Below are 20,776 nucleotides of genomic sequence, written 5' to 3'. Positions count from 1 at the left end.
AACACTGTGAAACATCCAGAGTTCATAAATAACACATTACAAAATATTTCAAAACATATAAATTGGTGGTAAGTAAAGCAGACAACTGTGAGCATTCCAAGATTCTGTAATATAATTTGTTTTATTGCAGCAATATGATGAGCAACAGCTGGGATGAATCAACAGCTTTCTTCTGAATACTCACAATCTGTCATGTTTGGCTTTGGACACTTAGCACATTTGTGATATTTAGTGTAACAGTGCCCACTATAGCCAATCATTCACAAAATACACTGACTTCCTGCTAAAATCCAAGCTGTGAAGCTCTCCTCAAGTGGTCAGATAGCAATGCTATTCCTGCCTCTCTTGGCCATGGATGAAAAGAGACTTTAAAATAGAGCTGAGCAAGCCAGGGAAAGATTAGAGTAAATGACAGCTCTGAAGAGATCCGTGGCCACCACACCGGACAGACGCCCAGGGTCGAGTTCTTAGAAGACCTGGTTCCACCCAGCCACTCCTTCTGCCCTGCACACAGACCTGTGCCACGGAGCAGAGAAACATCCTTTTATTTTCTCTCCAACCATTTGACAAATTGAAGGGAGAAGACTAAACTACAATTTTCTTTGAGGGGAGAAACACGATCCATTGCACAATGTGCCATTTCACTCCCACTTTTTGCTCTCCCTGCCACATAAATGACAATGTGTCACTGGTCAGAGCGCAAACTTGCCTTGCCTCACTGCAAACCAATGCTGGCTCTTGTTTTAATTTTGTATTTCTGAAGTCTTTCAATAACTTGAATATTTCAAGCCATGCAATTAAATGAGAAATATCTTTGGGGACGCAAATGCAGACTGCCACGCATTTCCTGATACAATCTTGTTTTGCTGGCATTGTCTGCCCAAAATGATGCATCCTAGAACATAATGCATATTTCTTGAACGTTCCAAGTCTCTCGATGAAATTTAAGCTACAGTCGGTTGTACGGTGGGATAAAGGCTGAATTTTTAGCGTTCTCTGGGGAATGGTTTGGTTTGGAACCTTTTGTCAGTTTAAGAGCACTGAAAGAGCAATCTATATTCCTAAACCCACTTGGCTTTTTGCATTTTCTTGCTAAAAATATCATTTTAAATCGACCAAAGCATGTGCATTAACCAAAAGGCATGTGGAAGGTTTTTTTTTGTTTTTTTTTTAGCTTAACTCACTGAGCACTTTATTAGGCACACTATAGTCCTACTAAAGCGCTCAACGTGTCTTCTGCTGTTGTAGCCCATCCGCCTCAAGGTTTGACGTGTTGTGCATTCTGGGATGTTATTCTGCTCACTACAATTGTACAGAGGGGTTATCGGAGTTACCGTAGCCTTTCTGTCAGCTCCAACCAGTCTGGCCATTCTTCGTTGACCTCTCTCATCAACAAGACGTTTCTGTATGCAGAACTGCCGCTCACTGGATGTTTTTTGTTTTTGACACCATTCTGAGTAAACTCTAGAGACTGTTGTGCATGAAAATCCCAGGAGATCAGCAGTTACAGAAATACTCAAACCAGCCTGTATGGCACCAATCATCATGCCATGGTCCAAATCACTGAGATCACATTTTTTCCACATTCTGATGATTGATGTGAAAATTAACTGAAACTCCTGACCTATATACTGTATGTATTGCACTACCACCACACGATTGGCTAATTAGATAATCGCATGAATAAGTAGGTGTACAGGTGCTCCTAATAAAATTCTCAGTGAGTATACATTTGGTTTTACGATATTGGAAATTGTCTTCAGCGTGATTCATTACAATGACTTTGTAGTGTGTATCTGAAGCTTGTAAGCAGCTCTAGAACTGTCTGCAATTTGAAGAGTGCCAGTTGGAAACAAAAACAAACATATAATCATGCGACATAGTCAAGAAAGAAAAGGAAAGTGGGGAATGCTGAGGGCACTGTAAAACTCTTTAAGGCATGGGCATTTATCTTTTTATGTGACATTTTAGGAGAACAAGCCAACTTGGCCCATGTTTGAAGTGACCGCATGCCAAGCTTCACAGAAGCAGCAGCGTAGCCTCTGCAGCTGGGAGTTTGTCGTCAGACTAAGTCTGAGACTGCAGGCCGTAGTCCGGAGCTTAGCGTTTGATTGCTGGCTGGCTAGACATGCTCAATCCCCATGGGGATGCAATCTCTTGCCCCATAATAAAACATGGGCAGGCCTTTCAACACTGAAGATATTTGTTGGAAAGATAAGCTGAAGCTTTTCTCTCTCTTTCTCTTCTCACTTGAACACATGCACATACATTTTCTGGAAGAGTTTCTAAAGGCCTATTTATTTTCCTGCACCCCTTTTTTTCAGTTTTCCTCAGCATTCACAAATTAAAGCGCATGATGTCTCAAACAAACAATATTTCAGGAGTCTGAGGTCAATATCAGACATTTAAAGTTCACCCAAAAAAGAAAATGCTGTCATCATTTACTCACCCTCATTACTTTCTTTCTTCCGTGGACCACAACAGGTGATGAAAGACATAATCTTACCCACGTTACCATTCACTTTCCTGCTGAATACACAGCTGGTCAACATCTTATGTTGTGTTTTGGGTGCTGGTCCCCCAGCATGGGATGCTGGTTTGCTGGTGTCTGCACCAAGCTTTTAAACTAGCTTAACCAGTTTCATCAGAAAGACCATGCTGTTCAACCAGCTTCATCAGATAGGTTTTGATGGTGAAAAGCATGGCTATGCTGGCTACCAAACCAGCACTAGCAAGCATAAACCAGTCAAGACCAGCATGAGAATTGCATGCTGGTTAAACTGGTTTTTAAAGTAGGGTTTCACTGTATATATATATATATATATATATATATAATATTAAATGAAAGTGAATGGTGACTGAGGCTGTCATCCCTAACATTCTGCCTAACATCTTCCTTTGTATCCAGTGGAAGAAAGAAAGTCATAAGGGTTTGGAAATAGATGAGGGTGAGTAATTTTGAGTGGACATTCAACAGTGGGGGAGATCATTAGCAACTGTGGAATTTAGGACCTTGTCTGTCTGAACACTAAACACACTTATGACCTATACTGAGAGAAGAAAATCCATCTTGAATGGTGGCAAACACATGGAGAGAGAACCTCCAGAGAATACAAAACACAGGGCCATTTAAGATTTTAACATAATACCCCCGTCGTACCTACATGTGAAAATTGAAAAGCTCTTTACTAACTCTATTGTGTGAGCCGGCAGTAGGCAGGATGCTTATGTCACTGATGTGTGACGTCAACTGGAGGGAGTCTGGGATTACCGGTAATCTCTACTGGTAATCAAAGCCCCCTATGCTCACTACAGCACAGTGAAAGTTAAAGTGTTATAGGGTTACAGGCCCATATCAGTGGTGAGTGAAGGGAACCTGTGCAGTCAGTGATTGCACATCCAGCACTGCTGCAGAAATGCTGCTCTCCCGTCAACCCCGCCATTGTTTTTAATTACACTCTGTAATTGGACTATTTCTCAGACTTTGAATGGAACAAGCCAAATTGGTTAGAGCTTGTTGCTTTAAGGAATAGATCATATGGTCCTGATTTCCCTTTTTAGCATCGCCTCACTATAGCCCACACATTACATTTGGTTGCAGCCAGCATTTCACATGCAGGCCTAAGATTTAAGGCCAGAGAGAGAGGGAGGGATGGATAGAAGGAGGAAAGCCGGGTGGTGAAAGGAGACATTTGTGATCTGAGTGCCAGAATAGAGTCAATGCCTTTCACCATGGTAAGTGAGGGATATATATATATATATATATACACTCAGCAATTTATTAGGAACACCTGTACACCTACTTATTCATGCGATTATCTAATCAGCCAATTGTGTGGCACCAGTGCAATGAATAAAATCATGCAGATACGGGTCAGGAGCTTCAATTAATGAACCATCAGAATCGGAGTAATCTCAGTGATTTCAACCATGGCATGATTATTGGTGCCAGATGGGCTGGTTTGAGTCATTTCTCCTTTCCATGAAAAATATAATTTACCATGTTTTACACACAATGCAATGTCTCTGTCCAATTCATTCATCACCTACTGCATTGCTTTTCTTTCATTTATACTGCTTATTTCCAAAAATAACATTTATCCTTTTTCATTCATACACTTCACTGTAAATATATGTGGGAGTCTATAATAAATATGGCTACAAGTCCTGAAATATTTGTATAGTAATTCACTCTATCCTTCAACATATTTCCCTTTCAGTCAACAGAGACAAGACAAAATTAGAGGCAGTCCTCCTGTGTCTTTGTGTGTGTATGTGTGTGTGTGTGTGTGTATGTGTGTTGGTTTTTGTGGTTTACAAGGACATTCTTTTTAGGTTACACACTAGTAATTACAAGGGTATTATGCTATAAATGTGGTTTATGAGGACATCTCTAGTGTCCCTGTATTTCAAACAGCTTAAAAATCATACTAAACAATGTTTGTTTGTTTTGTTTTTTTTTTTAATGTAAAAATGCCAAATGGTTTCTGTGATGGTTAAGTTTAGGGGTAGGATTAGGGTTAGGGGATAGAATATATAGTTTGTACAGTATAAAAATAATTATGTCTATGGAGAGTCCTCGTAATGATAGGAGTATCATGCTATTAATCGGCCGTCGGTGAACATGTCACACTGAACATTGTAAGATTGCCGATTTTGCACTACAATGACAGAAAGAACACAATTAGGCAGAAACGCACACACACACACACACACACACACACACACACACACACACACACACACACACACACTAAATAATTATTAATGCTGTTACATATAAAGCCTCAGTTCTTTATATTGTGTGCTTCCTCCTTAAGCATCAATGGCTGTGCAAAGTATGCAAGGAAAAAGCTCTTACAGAACCTGGAGGTTTTTTGTCAAATAGTGAGAAGCCTTCCTGTCCAGGACAAACCTTGAACTCATAAAGAAGGCTACAAACAGTCATTTATTCTCAAAGAAGTAACACACAATTTTAAAGGTGCAGTATGTAAGATTCAGAAACCCTTGTTATTAATGACACCTGTGGCCGTTAAGTGAACTGCAGCCAGCTACCTGTTGCTCGTGCTCACGCTCATGCACACACTTCATAGGGACGTGAGCAAGCGAGCATCGGCCAAAACAATGACGTAACGTACAAAGAGGCTGAACATGAGTCATCATGCTGACAGATGAGGTAGCATAATTAAAATTATACAGTTATGATTGTTTTACTACAAACTTTGAGACTAAACTAAAACTGCTTATCAGCTAACTTAGCATACTGATACACACATACAGCTACATACTACTGAACTATACCAGACAGTTTACTGTTGTACTATTGTATGTTTTGTATGTCATATGTTGTACTACGAATAAGAAACCGGCATATTTGCTTAAATTTATCCTGTATACCTGGCTTTTAGTATAAAGAGAAAATCGTTGAAATTATTTGAAAGTTACGAAACAAGGTAGCTTGCAATTCGACAGCGTTAGCAGGCAAGATCAAGTTAGCTAAAATTACACAGATAAATCCTTATGGCACTATATTTCACATGCTTTGCAGTTATGTAAGCTTATCTGTCCAATAAGAAGACCGCCAATTCAGGGTCGGTTTTGATCCCCAAAAACGAACGAAGGTCCCTCCAGGAATCAAATGCTCTTCCGATGTTCACTCTAGTTTTCGTTCGACCATAATCACGTTCCCGCTTAGCCAGATGGGATTCAGTAGATACAATTTTTTTTTTTTTTTTTTTGGCTTACTCTGAGTTTGTGTAGGAGTCGGTGTTGTGCCGGACGTTTGCTGGATTCCATCTCTAAGATAACGTTAGATAGCGGAAGAGAAGCCAGAGGCAAGGCTCTCGGGAGCGCATAAATGTCACATCCTTTGGATTTTCCCGGCAAAACCGATCCACTCCCTTCGCATTAAAATCAGTCTACAGGCTTTAATAGGCAACATAGGAAGTCCAGGAAGGGCTCATTTTTTAAGTTGCATTACAAGCACATTGGTGAAAAAAAGGTGAATATTACATGAAAATTGTTAGATACTGCACCTTTAAAAACCAAGGGTATTTAAACTTCAGGACAGGATAATTTGATAAATTCACTTAATATTTGTCTCGTGCAATATATGTAAATAGCTTTATCAGGGTAGTACTCCTCAGGGTATATATATATATAAGTAAAAAAACAAATGCAATTTAAAAAAATAAATAAATACATAAATACATTTTTTTTAAATGATACAATTAGTGCAGATTCTATAAGTAGTATATAAACTTATCAGAACTTTATGTATGCAGTTAAATAATTGTTTAATTAAGCCACTGTGTGTGTGTGTGTGTGTGTGTGTGTGTGTGTGTGTGTGTGTGTGTGTGTGTGTGTGTGTGTGTGTGTGTGTGTGTGTGTGTGTGTGGAAAGTTGTGGCTTGGAGTTTGGGCAGTGAGGGTTTCATCAGACTCTGTCTGGAAACTATGTTATTCCTGTTTTTTCTAAGGAATGGAGGAGAGTGGATAAATTGAGGACGAACATGCCCATGCTGAAGCCACCACAGCTGATTTCAGATAACCATACCAGGGCACTGTGACCACCAATACCACTGGAGATAAGCAAGCAAGGAACAAGAAAGCCTGTGTTGACCACACAAAAATTCAGATGGACAGAATAACCTTGCAGAAATGACCAGCTTAGACCAGCATGAACTTCAGTGCTGGCTCTGGCTATTTCATGCTGGTAAGTGCTGGTTTGGTACTGGTTTAGCTGAGGGGCCAGCATAGCTGGATTCTTACATCATATTCCAAGTCTTCTGAAGACATACAAGAAATAAATCTGCAAAAACCTCATAGACTACATTTATGATACTTTTGGGTCCTTTTTTTAAAGTGAGTCACACTATCCACTGCTATTGTAATGAAAAGACGGATTGCAATATTTAATAAAACATCTTCTTTTGGGTTCAGCATAAGAAAGAAAGTAATATGGGTTTGGAACAATATGAGTGTGATTTAATTATGACTTTGATTTTCATTTTTGGGTGAACAATTTATTTAAAGGGGTCATGACATGAGGAATCAAATGTTTCTTGATCCTTTTACATATAAGAGGTCATTGTACTATAAAGCCATACTGTAAGTTTCAGAACTCTTTCTCCTCACTGCAAAAAAAGCCTTTGTTGAAACCAAGCTGACCGCCTCACAACAACACATCAACGCCTACTTTACCTTTAATCACTTTCATAGCCCACCCAGTAGCTGTGAGAAGTGAGATGGCAAAGAGAAGGCAGGTCAGTCAAGAGCAGAGAGCCAATCATAACAGTGGGCGTTTACTGTCAAGTCTTAAAGGAAAAGCAGCAAAACCGACCGTTTCTGACAGAGTGTCAGAGCGAGGGTGGAAAATTATACATTTTTACAAATATATGACTGTGATTTGTGCAAAAATCTTAACTTATATTATAAGTGAACCTCGAGGAAAATATTAAAATATTTTAAAAAGGCATGTCATGACTCAAGGCCCCTTTAAGAAACGTGATGGAGACACCAGCACACACACATCCCATGCTGGAGACTAGCATCCAAAACATTTGTTTGTTACCAACAATACTGGTCTTTTACCAGGGAACACGTACACATACACACACATACACAGAGATACTCTTACTAGGCAGGGCAGGGCTGTGTGTTACACAGGTGGGAGCCCACCACAGGTCTGGTCTGTGGGTTACAGAGTGAAGAGTTGACCTGCGTTTGTTGATCCTGCAGACAAATGGTCTTCGTCGGGACCCGACCTGAGAAAGAGTCAGAAAGAGATACAGAGAGATAGTGAGGACAAACACCTCACATGTACTCTCTTTGGATATCTTTTTAAAAATAGCATATCATACTTCTTTATTATTTGGTAAACTAATGCATCCTCTAAGCAATCTTTTGAAAAGGAGAGCTTGGAGCATGCTGTCCGTGAATGGTCTTTCTGGGGATTATGGGAGCTCAGGATGAATGGCAGTACTGTAGTGTGGATTGTGTTGTGGCAAACAAAGATGGGCCTCTGTCAGTATGAGAGGCCAGGAGGGGTGGACCACAGATCTGCTCTAAAGAAAAGCATGAATGAAACTGTGTGAGAGCGCAGATAGAGATCTGTGCTCTGGGCATGTCATAGTGCTGTCTGCCTGCCACTAACACTCAGACAACTGACAGAGAATGGAGGAGCCACAACCACACAGATGAGTGACTTCGATTGGAGAAGGGGGGACTTATTTCTTTCTCTCTTTTTCACAGAGGTGCTTTTGATGACCCTGGACAAGTTCACACACACAAGAAACACACACACACACACACACACACACACACAAAAGCATAGGAATTCTCTACTCTATCTTGCCACCCTACACAAACAAGTGTATATGTAAAAGCAAGCATTTACATACGGCATGCACGCACAAACATACACTCACCCCCAGCACAAGGTGCCGAACAATCAGAACGCACCACAGACCAGGTGTAGTTGTGCTTCGTCTCTGTATGAGGTAAAGTATATTCCCATGATACACCGGGATTTTTGCCCTGAAGAAGAATCTGCAGAGGAGATCAAGCAAGCAGGACAGAGGAAAAGAGAGAGACAGAGGAGCCATTGGTCAGTCAAAACAACATCGGTAACACTTTTTATGAAGCCCATATTTATAATGCATTGTAAAGGCATTATACTACATGCATTATATTGCATTCATAATGTGTCGTAATACACCTTATTATAAGTTATAACTTCACATAAATAATTATATCTACAGTTATAATACATGATAAGACTTTCCCTATTCATAGTTATACTTAGGGTATAATGCATTTCAACACAAGCAACATCCAATTTTAACACAGCAGAAGCTAATAAAGATAATCATATAAGTGCTGTCTAGTGTAAACAGTCAAAAGACATTATGACGTGATCATATTATAAGTGGTCTTACCTGCTTTAAGTAAAAAAAAAATTATTATTATTTTTTTTTTTTTATTATTCTTGGGTGTGCTTACACCCAACAAGTTTGGTGGGTGTAAACACTTCTTATGTGACCAACATGCATATTTTTTTTTTTTTCGAGAGAGAGTGTTTCTGATATATTTCAACCTTGTAGCTTTACAAGTGTTTTTTGTAATATCTCAAAATTTACAATGAAAGTGCGTTATTCTGTATTTTGTATATAAGTTCCGGCATGACTTGTAATGTCTTATAACCACTTAAAAATATCTTATGGCTGTTTTTAAGAATACATTGCTTTTGTCACTTTACTTAAAGTATACCTATTATATATTACAAATATATATAATACATTTTAACTTCTGCAGATAAAATTGGATGTTGCTTGCATTATAATGCATTATATTCTAAGGTATAACTATGAATAGGTAAGTATTATATTGTATTATAATTGTGGTAACAATTATATATGAGAAGTTATAACATACTATCAGGTGTATTATGAGACATTACTAATGCATTATAATGCCTTTACAATGCACTATAAATATGGGCTCAATAGAAAGTGTTGCCACAACATCTATAACACTTGCTAAAACTCTCTCGTTTTCCACTGAGGGAAAAGGTGCCACAGTGTCTGTGGCCCATTTTGTGGCTTTAGCTCTGTTAGGACTGAGAGATGACACCCCAGTGCTCCTACACACAGCACTGTCAACTAAGGCCAGACCACTCCTGTGGAGAGATGTTTTAATTAGATTGTGTATGTGTCTGAACTGAAGCCTGAAGCTGAAGCAAGTGGACCAAGATATGGTTTGTGTAAATCCAGTGTTCATATGGTGGTATACTTTGTGACATTGTTTATTTTCCGGTTTGTTTTACATTATTGATTGTGTTTACATTATTGATGTTTATGTAAGGCTGTATGCTTTAGGTTGGGTGGCTGGTACTGGACAAGGTCTTTTAGTCATTCATCTGAGACTAGACCACAGAGGAAGTTCAGCCAGCTCCTCACTAAATCTGTGCCACTCCTTGAGGATGACTCTAATGGAGTGGAAAAGTCCTCTTAAAAGAAGAGTGCCTTTGTTTTTACTCTGGTTTGTCACATGGGGATTTTCCTCCAAATATTTAAAACAAAAAATGCAGTGACACCAAATTCACTGCAAATGGTAAACCACCAAACTATCTTTATATAAAGAACAGAGACAGTTCTGCATCTGCTGAAACCACTATCAGCTAAACAAGGATTGAATCATAAGGGTCATCGCACTTACTGGAGAGTTTCAGCAGTACGTTTACACAAGCCAACAGTAATTGCAAGGCAGCCAAAATTTCTGGTCAGAGAGCAAACTGAAGTAGTGGATTAGGTATACACTACCCATGCTCTAATTACTATGGATTTACCATCAGAACTCAGGGGTTAATGTTATAAACAGAAAGTGTGCAGCAGACTACTGCTGATGTGGGCAGAATAACCTTAAATCAGTCACAATAGGCCCAATAAATACTATTTAACCAGTAAAGACTGTCAGATTTTCGGGTTAGCCAAAACCTAGGATCGGTTAGTGTTATGACTATATGTTTGACATTTGTATACAGTAGTTCCCAATCAAGCTTGAAGGATATACTGTACAGTATATACATTTGCATTCATGTTTTATGCTTAATGGGACGAGTCATAAATTGAGACTGAGCGACCAACCCTAAAGCAAACCCTAAAGTTTTCCGTTTCCTAACATCTTCATTTTCCAAAGTCTTCTGTACTAGAGAGTGTTTTCAGAAGTCTTCATGTTCAGTAGAAGAAAACACTGTTCCAGTGTGGATATGAGGCATAAAGGTAGCAAAATCAATGCATTTTCAAACAAAAACATATTAGTGTGGACGTGGCATAAACAGGAAGACAGATTCGATCAACAGAACTGCAGAAAAATTCCCCCCCGGAATCTACGCCCCTGCAAAGACATGATGAATTACTGAATTACTATATAAATGTGTGCCCTCTCTGTTGATCTTCCATAGAGTTCAAATGATGAACTCATCAAAAAGAAAATATTCAGTATAAATACTGCAACTATGCTGCAGATTGTGGTGATACATGCAAATCAAACAACAAGTCCAGGTTTGTTCTGACTCCCTTACCAAAACTCACCTTTTAGGGGTGAGGAGTCTATAATAGATTTAAACAACTAGAGCAGATCTCTCTTTCCAGGAACAAGTAGATTATTGCATAACCGTCCATACAACATATCTGAGTGTAAAAATTATATAAAAGCTTAAATCATATTCTTCTGAAATCTAAGTATCTCCCATTTTCTTTCAACTTTTCAGATGTGTACAAATATATGAAGTGCCCTTAGTATGCATTTATCTCAAAGGTCATCTGAAACCATATTCATCAACCTACAGTGGAAGTTTCTTCCATAAAAGAAGTGCCCTGTGCTGCCCATTAGCAAGAGCATGCAGTGCAGAGAGTTCAAAGCTTAATGCCATTCACATTGTCGCTCTGTTTGATCTTGAATCTCTACATACTAGAGATTAAAGTCACAATGACCACGTCAGCTCTGGCCTGCAATTAATCCCAAACAGAGGCGTTAGTTTGCACATTCAACTCATTTGTGTTCCTTCTCTTCTGTCTCTCTCTCTCTCTCTCCTCTTTCCCTCATTTGTTTCTCATTTCTCTCACCCACCCACTGTCTCTCAGCCTTGTTTTCATCTTACCGAATAGCCACAGCATTCTTGCCAAGGCCCTGTCATGGCTAATTCGCTAACAGGTGTCAGGTCGGACGGGGACAGGGTGACTCACTTCAAAGAGCAGGGTCTCATTAGTGGGGCCGGTGGCATACAGACTCTCAGGCTGGTTGAAAGAGCGCTGATAGTTAAAGGTGGTGCCGGCGAACTGGAAAATGCCTGGCCAGTCCACCGTCCAATCTCCCGTCAGGTAGTAGGTGCCTCGTTTCAGGTTGCGGACAGCTAGGTAACTGGTAGAGATCTCCATTTCCTGTACCCTGATGCTCCTTGCTCCAGCAGGAATCACAACAACAGGGTAATACTCTGGAAAAGAAAGAGATTTTCCATCATGTCTGCTAATTTGTGCAGTTTCTGCATTTTTTTAAAGGAATAGTTCACCCAAAAATAAAGCTATGTCATTTACTCATCCTCATGTTGAGGGTTCAAACCCATATGAATTTCTTTCTTACATGGAAAGATAGTTATGAAGAAGGTTAGCCTCAATCACAATTTACTTTCAATGTATGTAATTAAAGATGTAATTAAAGTCAACGGTGACTGAGGCAAAGATTCTGCCTGACATCTGCTTTTGTGTTCTGGAGAAGAAAGAAATTAATAAGAAATAAAATACTTGACAGAATGATGGCAGAATTTTCATTTTTGGGTGAACTATCACTTTAAGGCCAGCAGGAATGGGCATCTTTGAGCTCATGGATTATCACCTCCATTAGTCGGAGGAAAGCGATAAGTTGCCAGACTGCAGAGCTGTTGGCATTTTCTTAAAAGTGCAATGCAAGTTCTCCAAATAATAAAGCACAGTTTTCTGTTATGTTTAAGGAGAGAAGCTCTAAAGTACCCTACAGGCTTGCCAAACATACAGCTGGACAATTTTTCATTATTTTGGTCCATATGGTCTTACATTACCATTATCTATTATTTTTATAGGCTTTAGGAGTTTTTGTATCCTCCTATTATTTTATAATGATTTCCGTCTCTTGATGCCTGTTTATTGATTTATTGTTTATGAAACTATTCTTAAAGGAATATTCCTGGTTCAATACAAGTTAACCTCAATCGACAGCATTTGTTTCATAATGTTGATTACCACAAAAAAATAAGTTCGACTTGCCCCTTCTTTTCTTTAAATAAAGCAAAAATCAAGGATTCTATCGGATTGAGGTCAGGGCTTTTTGATGGCCACTACAATACCATAACTTTGTTATCCTTAAGCCATTTTGCCACAACTTTGGAGGTATGCTTGGGGTCACTGTCCATTTGGAAGACCCATTTTCTACCGAGCTTTAATTTCCTGGCTGATGTCTTGAGATGTTGCTTCAATATATCCACATAATTTTCCTTCCTTATGATGCCATCTATTTTGTGAAGTGCTCCTGTCCCTCCTGCAGCAAAGCACCCCCACAACATGATGCTTCCACCCCCATGCTTCACGGTTGGGATGGTGTTCTTTGGCTTGCAAGCCTCAGCCTTTTCCCTCCAAACATAACGATGGTCATTATGGCCAAACAGTTCAATTTTTGTTTCGTTAGACCAGAGGATATTTCTCCAGAAAGTAAGATCTTTGTCCTCATGTGCACTTGCAAACTGTAGTCTGGCTTTTTTATGGCGGTTTTGGAGCAGTGGCTTCTTCCTTGCTGAGCAGCTTTTCAGGTTATGTCGATATAGGACTCGTTTTACTGTGGATATCAACCTGTTTCCTCCAGCATCTTCACAAGGACCTTTGCTGTTGTTCTGGGATTGATTTTCACTTTTCGCACCAAACTACATTCATCTCTAGGAGGCAGAATGCGTCTCCTTCCTGAGCGGTATGATGATTGCGTGATCCCATGGTGTTTGTACTTGAGTACTATTGTTTATACAGATGAACGCAGTACCTTCAGGCATTTGATGTCAAGCAAAGAGGCACTGAGTTTGAAGGCAGGCCTTAAAATACATCCACAGGTACACCTCCAGTTGACTCCAATTAGCCGATTAGCCTAACTGGCTAATTGCCTAAAGGCTTGACATAATTTTCTGGAATTTTCCAGAAATTACTTGTGTCATGCACAAAGCAGATGTCCTAAACGATTTGCCAAATCTATAGTTTGCTAATATGAAATCTGTGGAGTGGTTAAAAAATGAGTTTTAATGACTTCAACCTAACTGTATGTAAACTTCTGACTTCAACTGTATATTCGGTTCACGAGACAATGCCTATGTACCCAAATGAAGTATGTCTGAAATTTATTCATACTACTCACATGCATTCCTAAAAGAACATACTGTTTTGCCAGTAGATAAATGTGTCCTTCATCAAATACAGTACATACTGTGACAGTACACTGTTTCGGACGCAGCAAGGTAATCGGTTCTGCACAGATCTTGCTCATATAAAACGAGCCTTCTGTCTCTGTTCCTTGTTACCCTCTGATTGTTCCCCAGGTGTTTCTTGTTATCCTTGTTAGTTCTTGTGTATTTATTGCCCTTGTGTGCTCTCTGTCTTTGTCAGTTCTTTTTCATGCTTGGGTGTAATGGTTTGGTTGTTTTGCTCTCCAGTGTTTTGCATTTCTAAGATTTCCAGTGTTCTTGTGTTTCATTTAGGTTTTCATTAAATAGCCTGCATTTAGATCCACCTTCTCTCACCTTGATTCTCCATCATCATTACACCGGAGTGTGTTCTATTCAGAGTTATCACCCCTGTGCCCTATTCCTTTCAAAGACTTCACCATCCACTGTGAGAGCTTTGGAAGGCTTAAAGTTGCAGTGCTCAGATATCACGTAATTCACTTTGTGTCCTGTTTGAAACGATCTTCCAGCATGACTGTCACAATTGTTCTCCCTTCCAAGTGCTCTCAGAAGGCATTATTTATGCTGTTTGGAACACAGGATTGGCTTTGATTCCGCGTAGAAAAGGTGAGTTATAAGCGAATATCTTTGTTACAACATTTTCCAAAGAGAAATTTTACGTATGGCAATATATGTAAAACACAATATGCATGTTAATGGTTTTCACTGATATAAAAAGTTCTGTACTGTACATACAGGTATATGGAACATATCTGCAGTGTAGTGTCAGAAAAGTGCTATGTAAATGTAAAATTTCATTCATTCACATATTTCAAAATATTACACTGTCATATATGTAAAACATAATTTCCCAAATCACAGTGTAATTTTATATAGCCAACAGTGGCAGCTGGTCAATAGGGGGAGCTGGGGCACCTCCCCCTTCAAGTTATCCAGAGAAGAAGGCTACTTAAGTTAATTATATATTGCAAAATATTTATGAATTAAAATTTAGTCATACTATGCGTCTGGTAGTCGTTTGTTAGCATTTATTTAAAAAAAAAAATGTTTTATCCAAAAATGTATTTGTTTCATTTCTGTGTGAATACATAGGCTATACTTCCGGTGTGCAGGGCGCCAGCCAAATGAGTGTGTATGTAGGTCCTTAAACTTTTGGCAAGCAGGTGACCTGAGGCTGCTCTCTAATTGGTTGCATCAGATTTTCCCACAAAAAAAGAGAGAGCTGCGCCCCGGACAGTCCCACATTTGTTGTTAGCGTATCGGTATTGTTAATTATTTTGGCCTCATGTGATTCAGTTTCCCACTCAGCAGCTCATTAGTTGACTGATTGTTAGATTGTTAGTTGAGATTGCTAGATTGTTAGTTGAGATTATTAGTTGACTGATTGTTAGTTGAGATGGTTAACGCTGTTGAAGTTGAACCGCCAAGTTTCAGGTTGGCGCAGCATTTCTTCCAAATGAAAGAAAATTCAGTTTTATCTTTACAAAAAAAACCTTTCACAAGGTGTTGACCTGAAGGGAAAAAAAAAAGGATAAAGGAGCTTGGACCGGATTGGCCTGATTTACAAATTCAGCATTCATCAAGTGATCAAGGACGAGTTTACACCCGTGCTTTCTCCAGCTCTAATTATGGCAAACAGAGTTGGCTAGCTGGATGCGGTGTAAGTAATGCCTTTTATTGTTTTCCCTGTATGCTATTTCAAAGTCATGGCACCGAAGCGTGGTGGACAGCAACGGGGGTACGAGACTTAAAACATCTTTCTGAAAAATGCAAATGTCATGAAAGTAGCCGCAGCCATCTAGACTATGCTATGAGGCTACAGTTTTTTGGGAAGCTTGGCATTGCTGAACAGCTAGATGAAGGCTACAGGATTGGCGTTAGAAGGCACAATGAAGAGGTGACAAAAACATTTACACATCCTGTCTAGAATAATAGACTGTGTGAAATTTTGTGCCACCTTTGAGCTGGCTTTGCATGGCCATGATGAGAGTGAGAGCTCAGATAAGCCTGGTATATTCCATGGGTTGGTGGATTTTGTTGCTACTCCCTTGATGGAGTGTTGAAAGAGCACCATGAGAATGCCACTGTGTTTAAGGGAACTTTGAAAACTGTGCAGAACGAACTATTGGACTTTATGTTGTCTGTTGTGAGGGAACACATATTCAAAGAAGCACAGAGCAGCGATTTTCTCTCAATCCAGGCAGATGAGACGATGGATATTGCCACACAGTGCCAACTTGTGCTTGTGCTTGTGCTGCACTACATTGATGCCAAAAACAATGTGCAGGAAAGATTTTTTGAGTTTATCCCTCTGCAGGCAGCTACAGCTGATTCCATTGCTACAGCACTAAAAGAGTGTCTTGCTGCCATCCTTCCTAAGGATCAGAAGAGTAAGCTAATCTGCCACACATATGATGGAGCCAGCGTGATGAGGGGTGCCACTGCAGGTGTACAGAGGAAGATACAAGATGTGTACACAAATGCCCACTACATCCACTGCTATGCACACCAGCTCAATCTGATAATTTGGCCACTTCTCACATAGCCAAAGTGAGAATTTTTTTCTAACCTTGGTGGATTTGACAGCTTTTTTTCCAGATCACCCAAGCGCACATGTGCTCTTGATAAAGTAGTAGCCCATAGACTACCAACATCCAGCAACATCAGATGGAACTTTCACAGCCATGCCATCAATACCATGTTTGAGCACAGAGACGACCTCAACTGCTGTTTTGAAACCATACGAGACTGTCAGAGAGGCAGGAGCCTTCGCCATGCTGCTGAAGGATCAGGATTTTAAGTTCTTTCTGCAACTTTTCCACCACATCATGCCACATGTAGACCTCCTCTATGCCAAACTCCAGAAGAAGGACATAGATTTGGTCCATATCAAGGGGAGCATCCAGCAGTTCTAGCAGGACATACAAAAGATCAGGTGGTAGCTGTATTCCTTTTTCCTATTGTTGTTGTTGTTGTTGTTGTTATGCTAAATTCTCTTTCTCCTTTGCAGAAATTCTCCATTCCATGGTTGACCAAAGCAGTGTAGGTGGATCTCAGCCAGTGAAGAGGCGTCGGTCACTCAAGTCCAGAGGTCCATGAAAGGATTGCAGCAGAGGTGAGGTTTTTGTTGTAGAAATCAGTCACAGTCCATGTTACACTGGAGTATAGTATTTTTATTTTAATCTTTTAGGAAGATGTGCTCCGACATTTATATTTAGCATCAGATAGAGAGTTGTTTACTATGCCATGTATGTATGATCAAATGGAGGAATTTTATTTATATTATTATTTATATATATAGAAAGAAATTTACAAATGCCCATATAAGGTAAAATAGGACAATGCAGTTTAGTTGGAGGCATTTTCATCAGAAATATCAACCTTTTTTCACAATTTATTGTCTTTTTGATGTAGCATTATTAACTTCATCTGTTCTTCAGCAAGGTATTTTTATTATTCTGGTTGCACTGCACTTTATAGGTGTGAAGATGGGGAATAAATATATTTTCTAAAATGTGTATAAGCTTGTCCCAAAAAACATCCCAAAATGCTGTAACTCATTTAGTCCTGAAGATGGCAGCAAAGGCTCTGTAAATGCCCTCAGAGTTGGCTAATTATTGAAATTTCTTCCCACTCTCTTCATGACTTCATAGACTGTAACAGTGACAGTAAAAATAACTTTAGTTGCTCCATATTTAGAAAGAATACGTGTTGGATGGTCATTTTAAATGTTGCAGGTGAAATTGACATTTTGTCGTCACTGCATAATTTTTATGTTTTTATCCTTTCTTTAGGTCTGCGATATCATAGTGGGACACACCAGGAAATGGTCCTCCTTCACAAACCACCTTGGTAGTGCCACGCTGCTTCAAGGGGACAGGTTTGAACAGTACAAGATGGCATTTCTTGAAGATGCACTGAGCAGCACCTTGAAGGCCTATCCAGTGCTCAATGGAAGTAAGCTGAAGACAGATCTTAGTCTCATCTACAGCAAGGAAGAGTTCTCAACCTTGAAAAGAATTAAGACTTTTCTGAGAAACAACATAACCCAGGAGATGCTGAATGCACTGGCCAGGCTGTCAATGGAAAAGAGACTGGTGACTGAGATGACTGACTTTAACCAGAAAGTCATTGAAAAATTTGCAGGCCAGAAGAAAAGGAGAGCCAAATTTATGTTCAAGTAGTGCTACTGGCCAGTGTTTAGGCAACATTACAGTGTGTTTTGTTATTTGGTTTGTATTGTTTGTTTTAACAGACCATTAAAATGTATATAATTAATATTTTAATAGACGTTAAATTGATTTAGCAAAAATTAAGGTTTCGGCATTTAAAAGTCTTAAGTTTAGGCCTTGGTCCTGCGGCGGCGAAAGCCCAGGCGGCTCCGCCCAAGCCGAGCTCTTGGTCCCCCATCTCACAGGCTGGCATGAGGACCCGGAAGGCTCCTAAGCACCCCTGAGACAGATGACCCAGGGAGCGAGACGTCCGCTACGGAGCTGGTATCCAGACCACAGTCCCCCCGCTTTCGTGTGCCTGGCTGCACCACGCCTACGGCCAACCAGTTGTGACAAGTCTTGAGGACGACCCGAGAGGTCCTCCTCCTCAGTTGCTAACCTGCCCTATGCCGGATACACAGAGCAAGGTAAGTGCTTTGAGGTCCCCCTCAGCGCAGCCACCTCAGGACAAAGCAACGCTCCTCGACATGGCATCACCTGCTCCTCCCCACTGCGAGGCCCCACCTCCAGGTACGTCAGATGCAATTGTCCCTTTAGTGCCCCTCGCCCAGTGCTTGGACGTGTGGCTAACGCTTTCCAACCCGTCGCGGTGGCTGGCCAGGCCATCCGACTCGGCTACACGATTCAGTTCGCCAGGTGCCCGCCCCAATTTAGCGGCATCCACTTCACTTCAGTGCAGGGTGAGAACGCTGTCACCCTCCAGCCGAAATGGGGGAAGGGTTCTACAGCCCTTACTTCATCGTACCAAAGAAAGGCGGTTGGTTGCAGCCAATCTTGGACCTGCGAGTTCTGAACCAGGCCTTACACAGACTCCCGTTCAAGATGCTAACGCAGAAACACATTTTGACGTGCGTCCGGCATCAAGATTTGTTCATGGCGGTAGACCTGAAGGATGCGTACTTTCATGTCTCGGTTGTACCTCGACACAGACCCTTCCTACGGTTTGCTTTTGACGGCCGGGTGTATCAGTACAAGGTCCTCCCCTTCGGCCTCTCCCTGTCCCCTCGCGTCTTCACAAATGTTGCAGAGGCAGCTCTTGCCCCGTTAAGGGAAGTGGGATGTCCGCATACTCAACTACCTCGACGACTGGCTGATTCTAGCACACTCTAGAGAGTTGCTGTGCATGCACAGGGACCTGGTGCTCAGGCACCTCAGCCGTCTAGGGCTTCAGGTCAACTGGGAAAAGAGCAAGCTCTCCCCGGTTCAGAGCATCTCTTTTCTCGGCATGGAGTTAGACTCGGTCTCAATGATAGCACGCCTTACAAGCGAGCGCGCACAGTCGGTGCTGAACTGCCTGAAGTCATTCAGGTGGAGGACAGCGGTTCCACTGAAACACTTTCAGAGGCTCCTGGGCCATATGGCTTCCTCGGTGGCGGTCACGCCGCTCAGGTTGATGCATATGAGACCACTTCAGCACTGGCTTCAGACTTGAGTCCCGAGATGTGCATGGCACAGCACACATTGCATAGCTATCACGCCACTCTGCCACCACTTATTCAGCCCTTGGACAGACCACATGTTTTTGCGGGCAGGGGTTCCCCTACAGCAGGTGTCCAGATGCATCGTGGTCACCACAGATGCCTCCAAGTTGGGCTGGGGCGCCGTGTGCAATGGGCATGCAGCTGCTGGTTCCTGGACAGGACAGCGACTGGGTTGGCACATCAACTGTCTAGAGTTGCTGGCTGTACTGCTCACCCTGCGGAGGCTATTGCCATTGATCCGGGGCAAGCATGTGTAGGTCCGTTCAGAAAACACAGCGACAGTAGCGTACATAAATCACCAAGGCGCCGTACGCTCTCCTCGCATGTCGCAACTCGCCCGCCATCTCCTCCTTTGGAGTCAGTGGCGGCTGAGGTCACTGTGGGCCACTCACATCCCGGGCAGCCTCAACGCTACAGCGGATGCGCTGTCGCGGCAGGCAACGCTCAGCGGAGAGTTGAGACTCCACCCCCAGGTGGTCCAGCTGATTTGGGGTCGATTCGGCAAAGCACAGGTAGACCTGTTCACTTCCCAGGAATCCTCCCACTGCCCACTCTGGACAAATGCACTGGCACACAGCTGGCCCCGAGGGCTGTGCAAATATGCATTCCCCCAGTGAGCCTACTTGCACTGACCCTGTGCAAGGTCAGGGAGGACGAGGAATGAGTCTCCCTCATAGCCCCATATTGGCCCACCCAGACTTGGTTCTCGGATCTCACGCTCCTCATGACAGCACCTCCCTGGCAGATTTCCCTGAGGAAGGACCTTCTTTCTCAGGGATAGGGCACCATCTGGCACCTGTGCCCAGACCTCTGGAACCTCCACATCTGGCCCTTGGATGGGACGCGGAAGACCTAAGTGGCCTACCTCCAGCAGTGGTAGACACGATCACTCAGGCCAGAGCTCCCTCTGCAAGGAAGCTTTATGCCCTGAAGTGGTGCTTGTTCACAAATTGGTGTTCTTCCCGAGCCGAAGACCCCCAGAGATGCGCAGTCGGGTCAGTGCTTTCCTTCCTGCAGGAGAGGCTGGAGGGGCGGCTGTCCCCCTCCACCTTGAAGGTATATGTAGCCGCTATAGCAGCCCACCATGAC

The 20,776-nt window shown here is 41.6% G+C and overlaps 1 protein-coding gene across 1 annotated transcript in view; it reads right to left on the bottom strand.

The window, feature by feature from the left end:
• Nucleotides 1-20,776, bottom strand: part of LOC127451961 (A disintegrin and metalloproteinase with thrombospondin motifs 18-like) — an 84,770-nt gene that overhangs the window by 11,992 nt on the left and 52,002 nt on the right. Inside the window, exons 16-18 of the mRNA XM_051717058.1 lie at nucleotides 11,747-11,994; nucleotides 8,429-8,549; nucleotides 7,639-7,765 (exon numbers count right to left, since the gene is read on the bottom strand). Of these exons, the coding sequence (XP_051573018.1) occupies nucleotides 7,639-7,765; nucleotides 8,429-8,549; nucleotides 11,747-11,994 (496 nt within the window). The remainder of the gene's footprint in view (nucleotides 1-7,638; nucleotides 7,766-8,428; nucleotides 8,550-11,746; nucleotides 11,995-20,776) is intronic.

Source organism: Myxocyprinus asiaticus, chromosome 2 (assembly GCF_019703515.2).
Source record: "Myxocyprinus asiaticus isolate MX2 ecotype Aquarium Trade chromosome 2, UBuf_Myxa_2, whole genome shotgun sequence".
Taxonomy (NCBI): Eukaryota; Metazoa; Chordata; class Actinopteri; order Cypriniformes; family Catostomidae; genus Myxocyprinus; species Myxocyprinus asiaticus.
The sequence above is the reverse complement of the archived record's forward strand: the minus strand, read 5'-3'. Positions and strand labels throughout refer to the sequence as shown.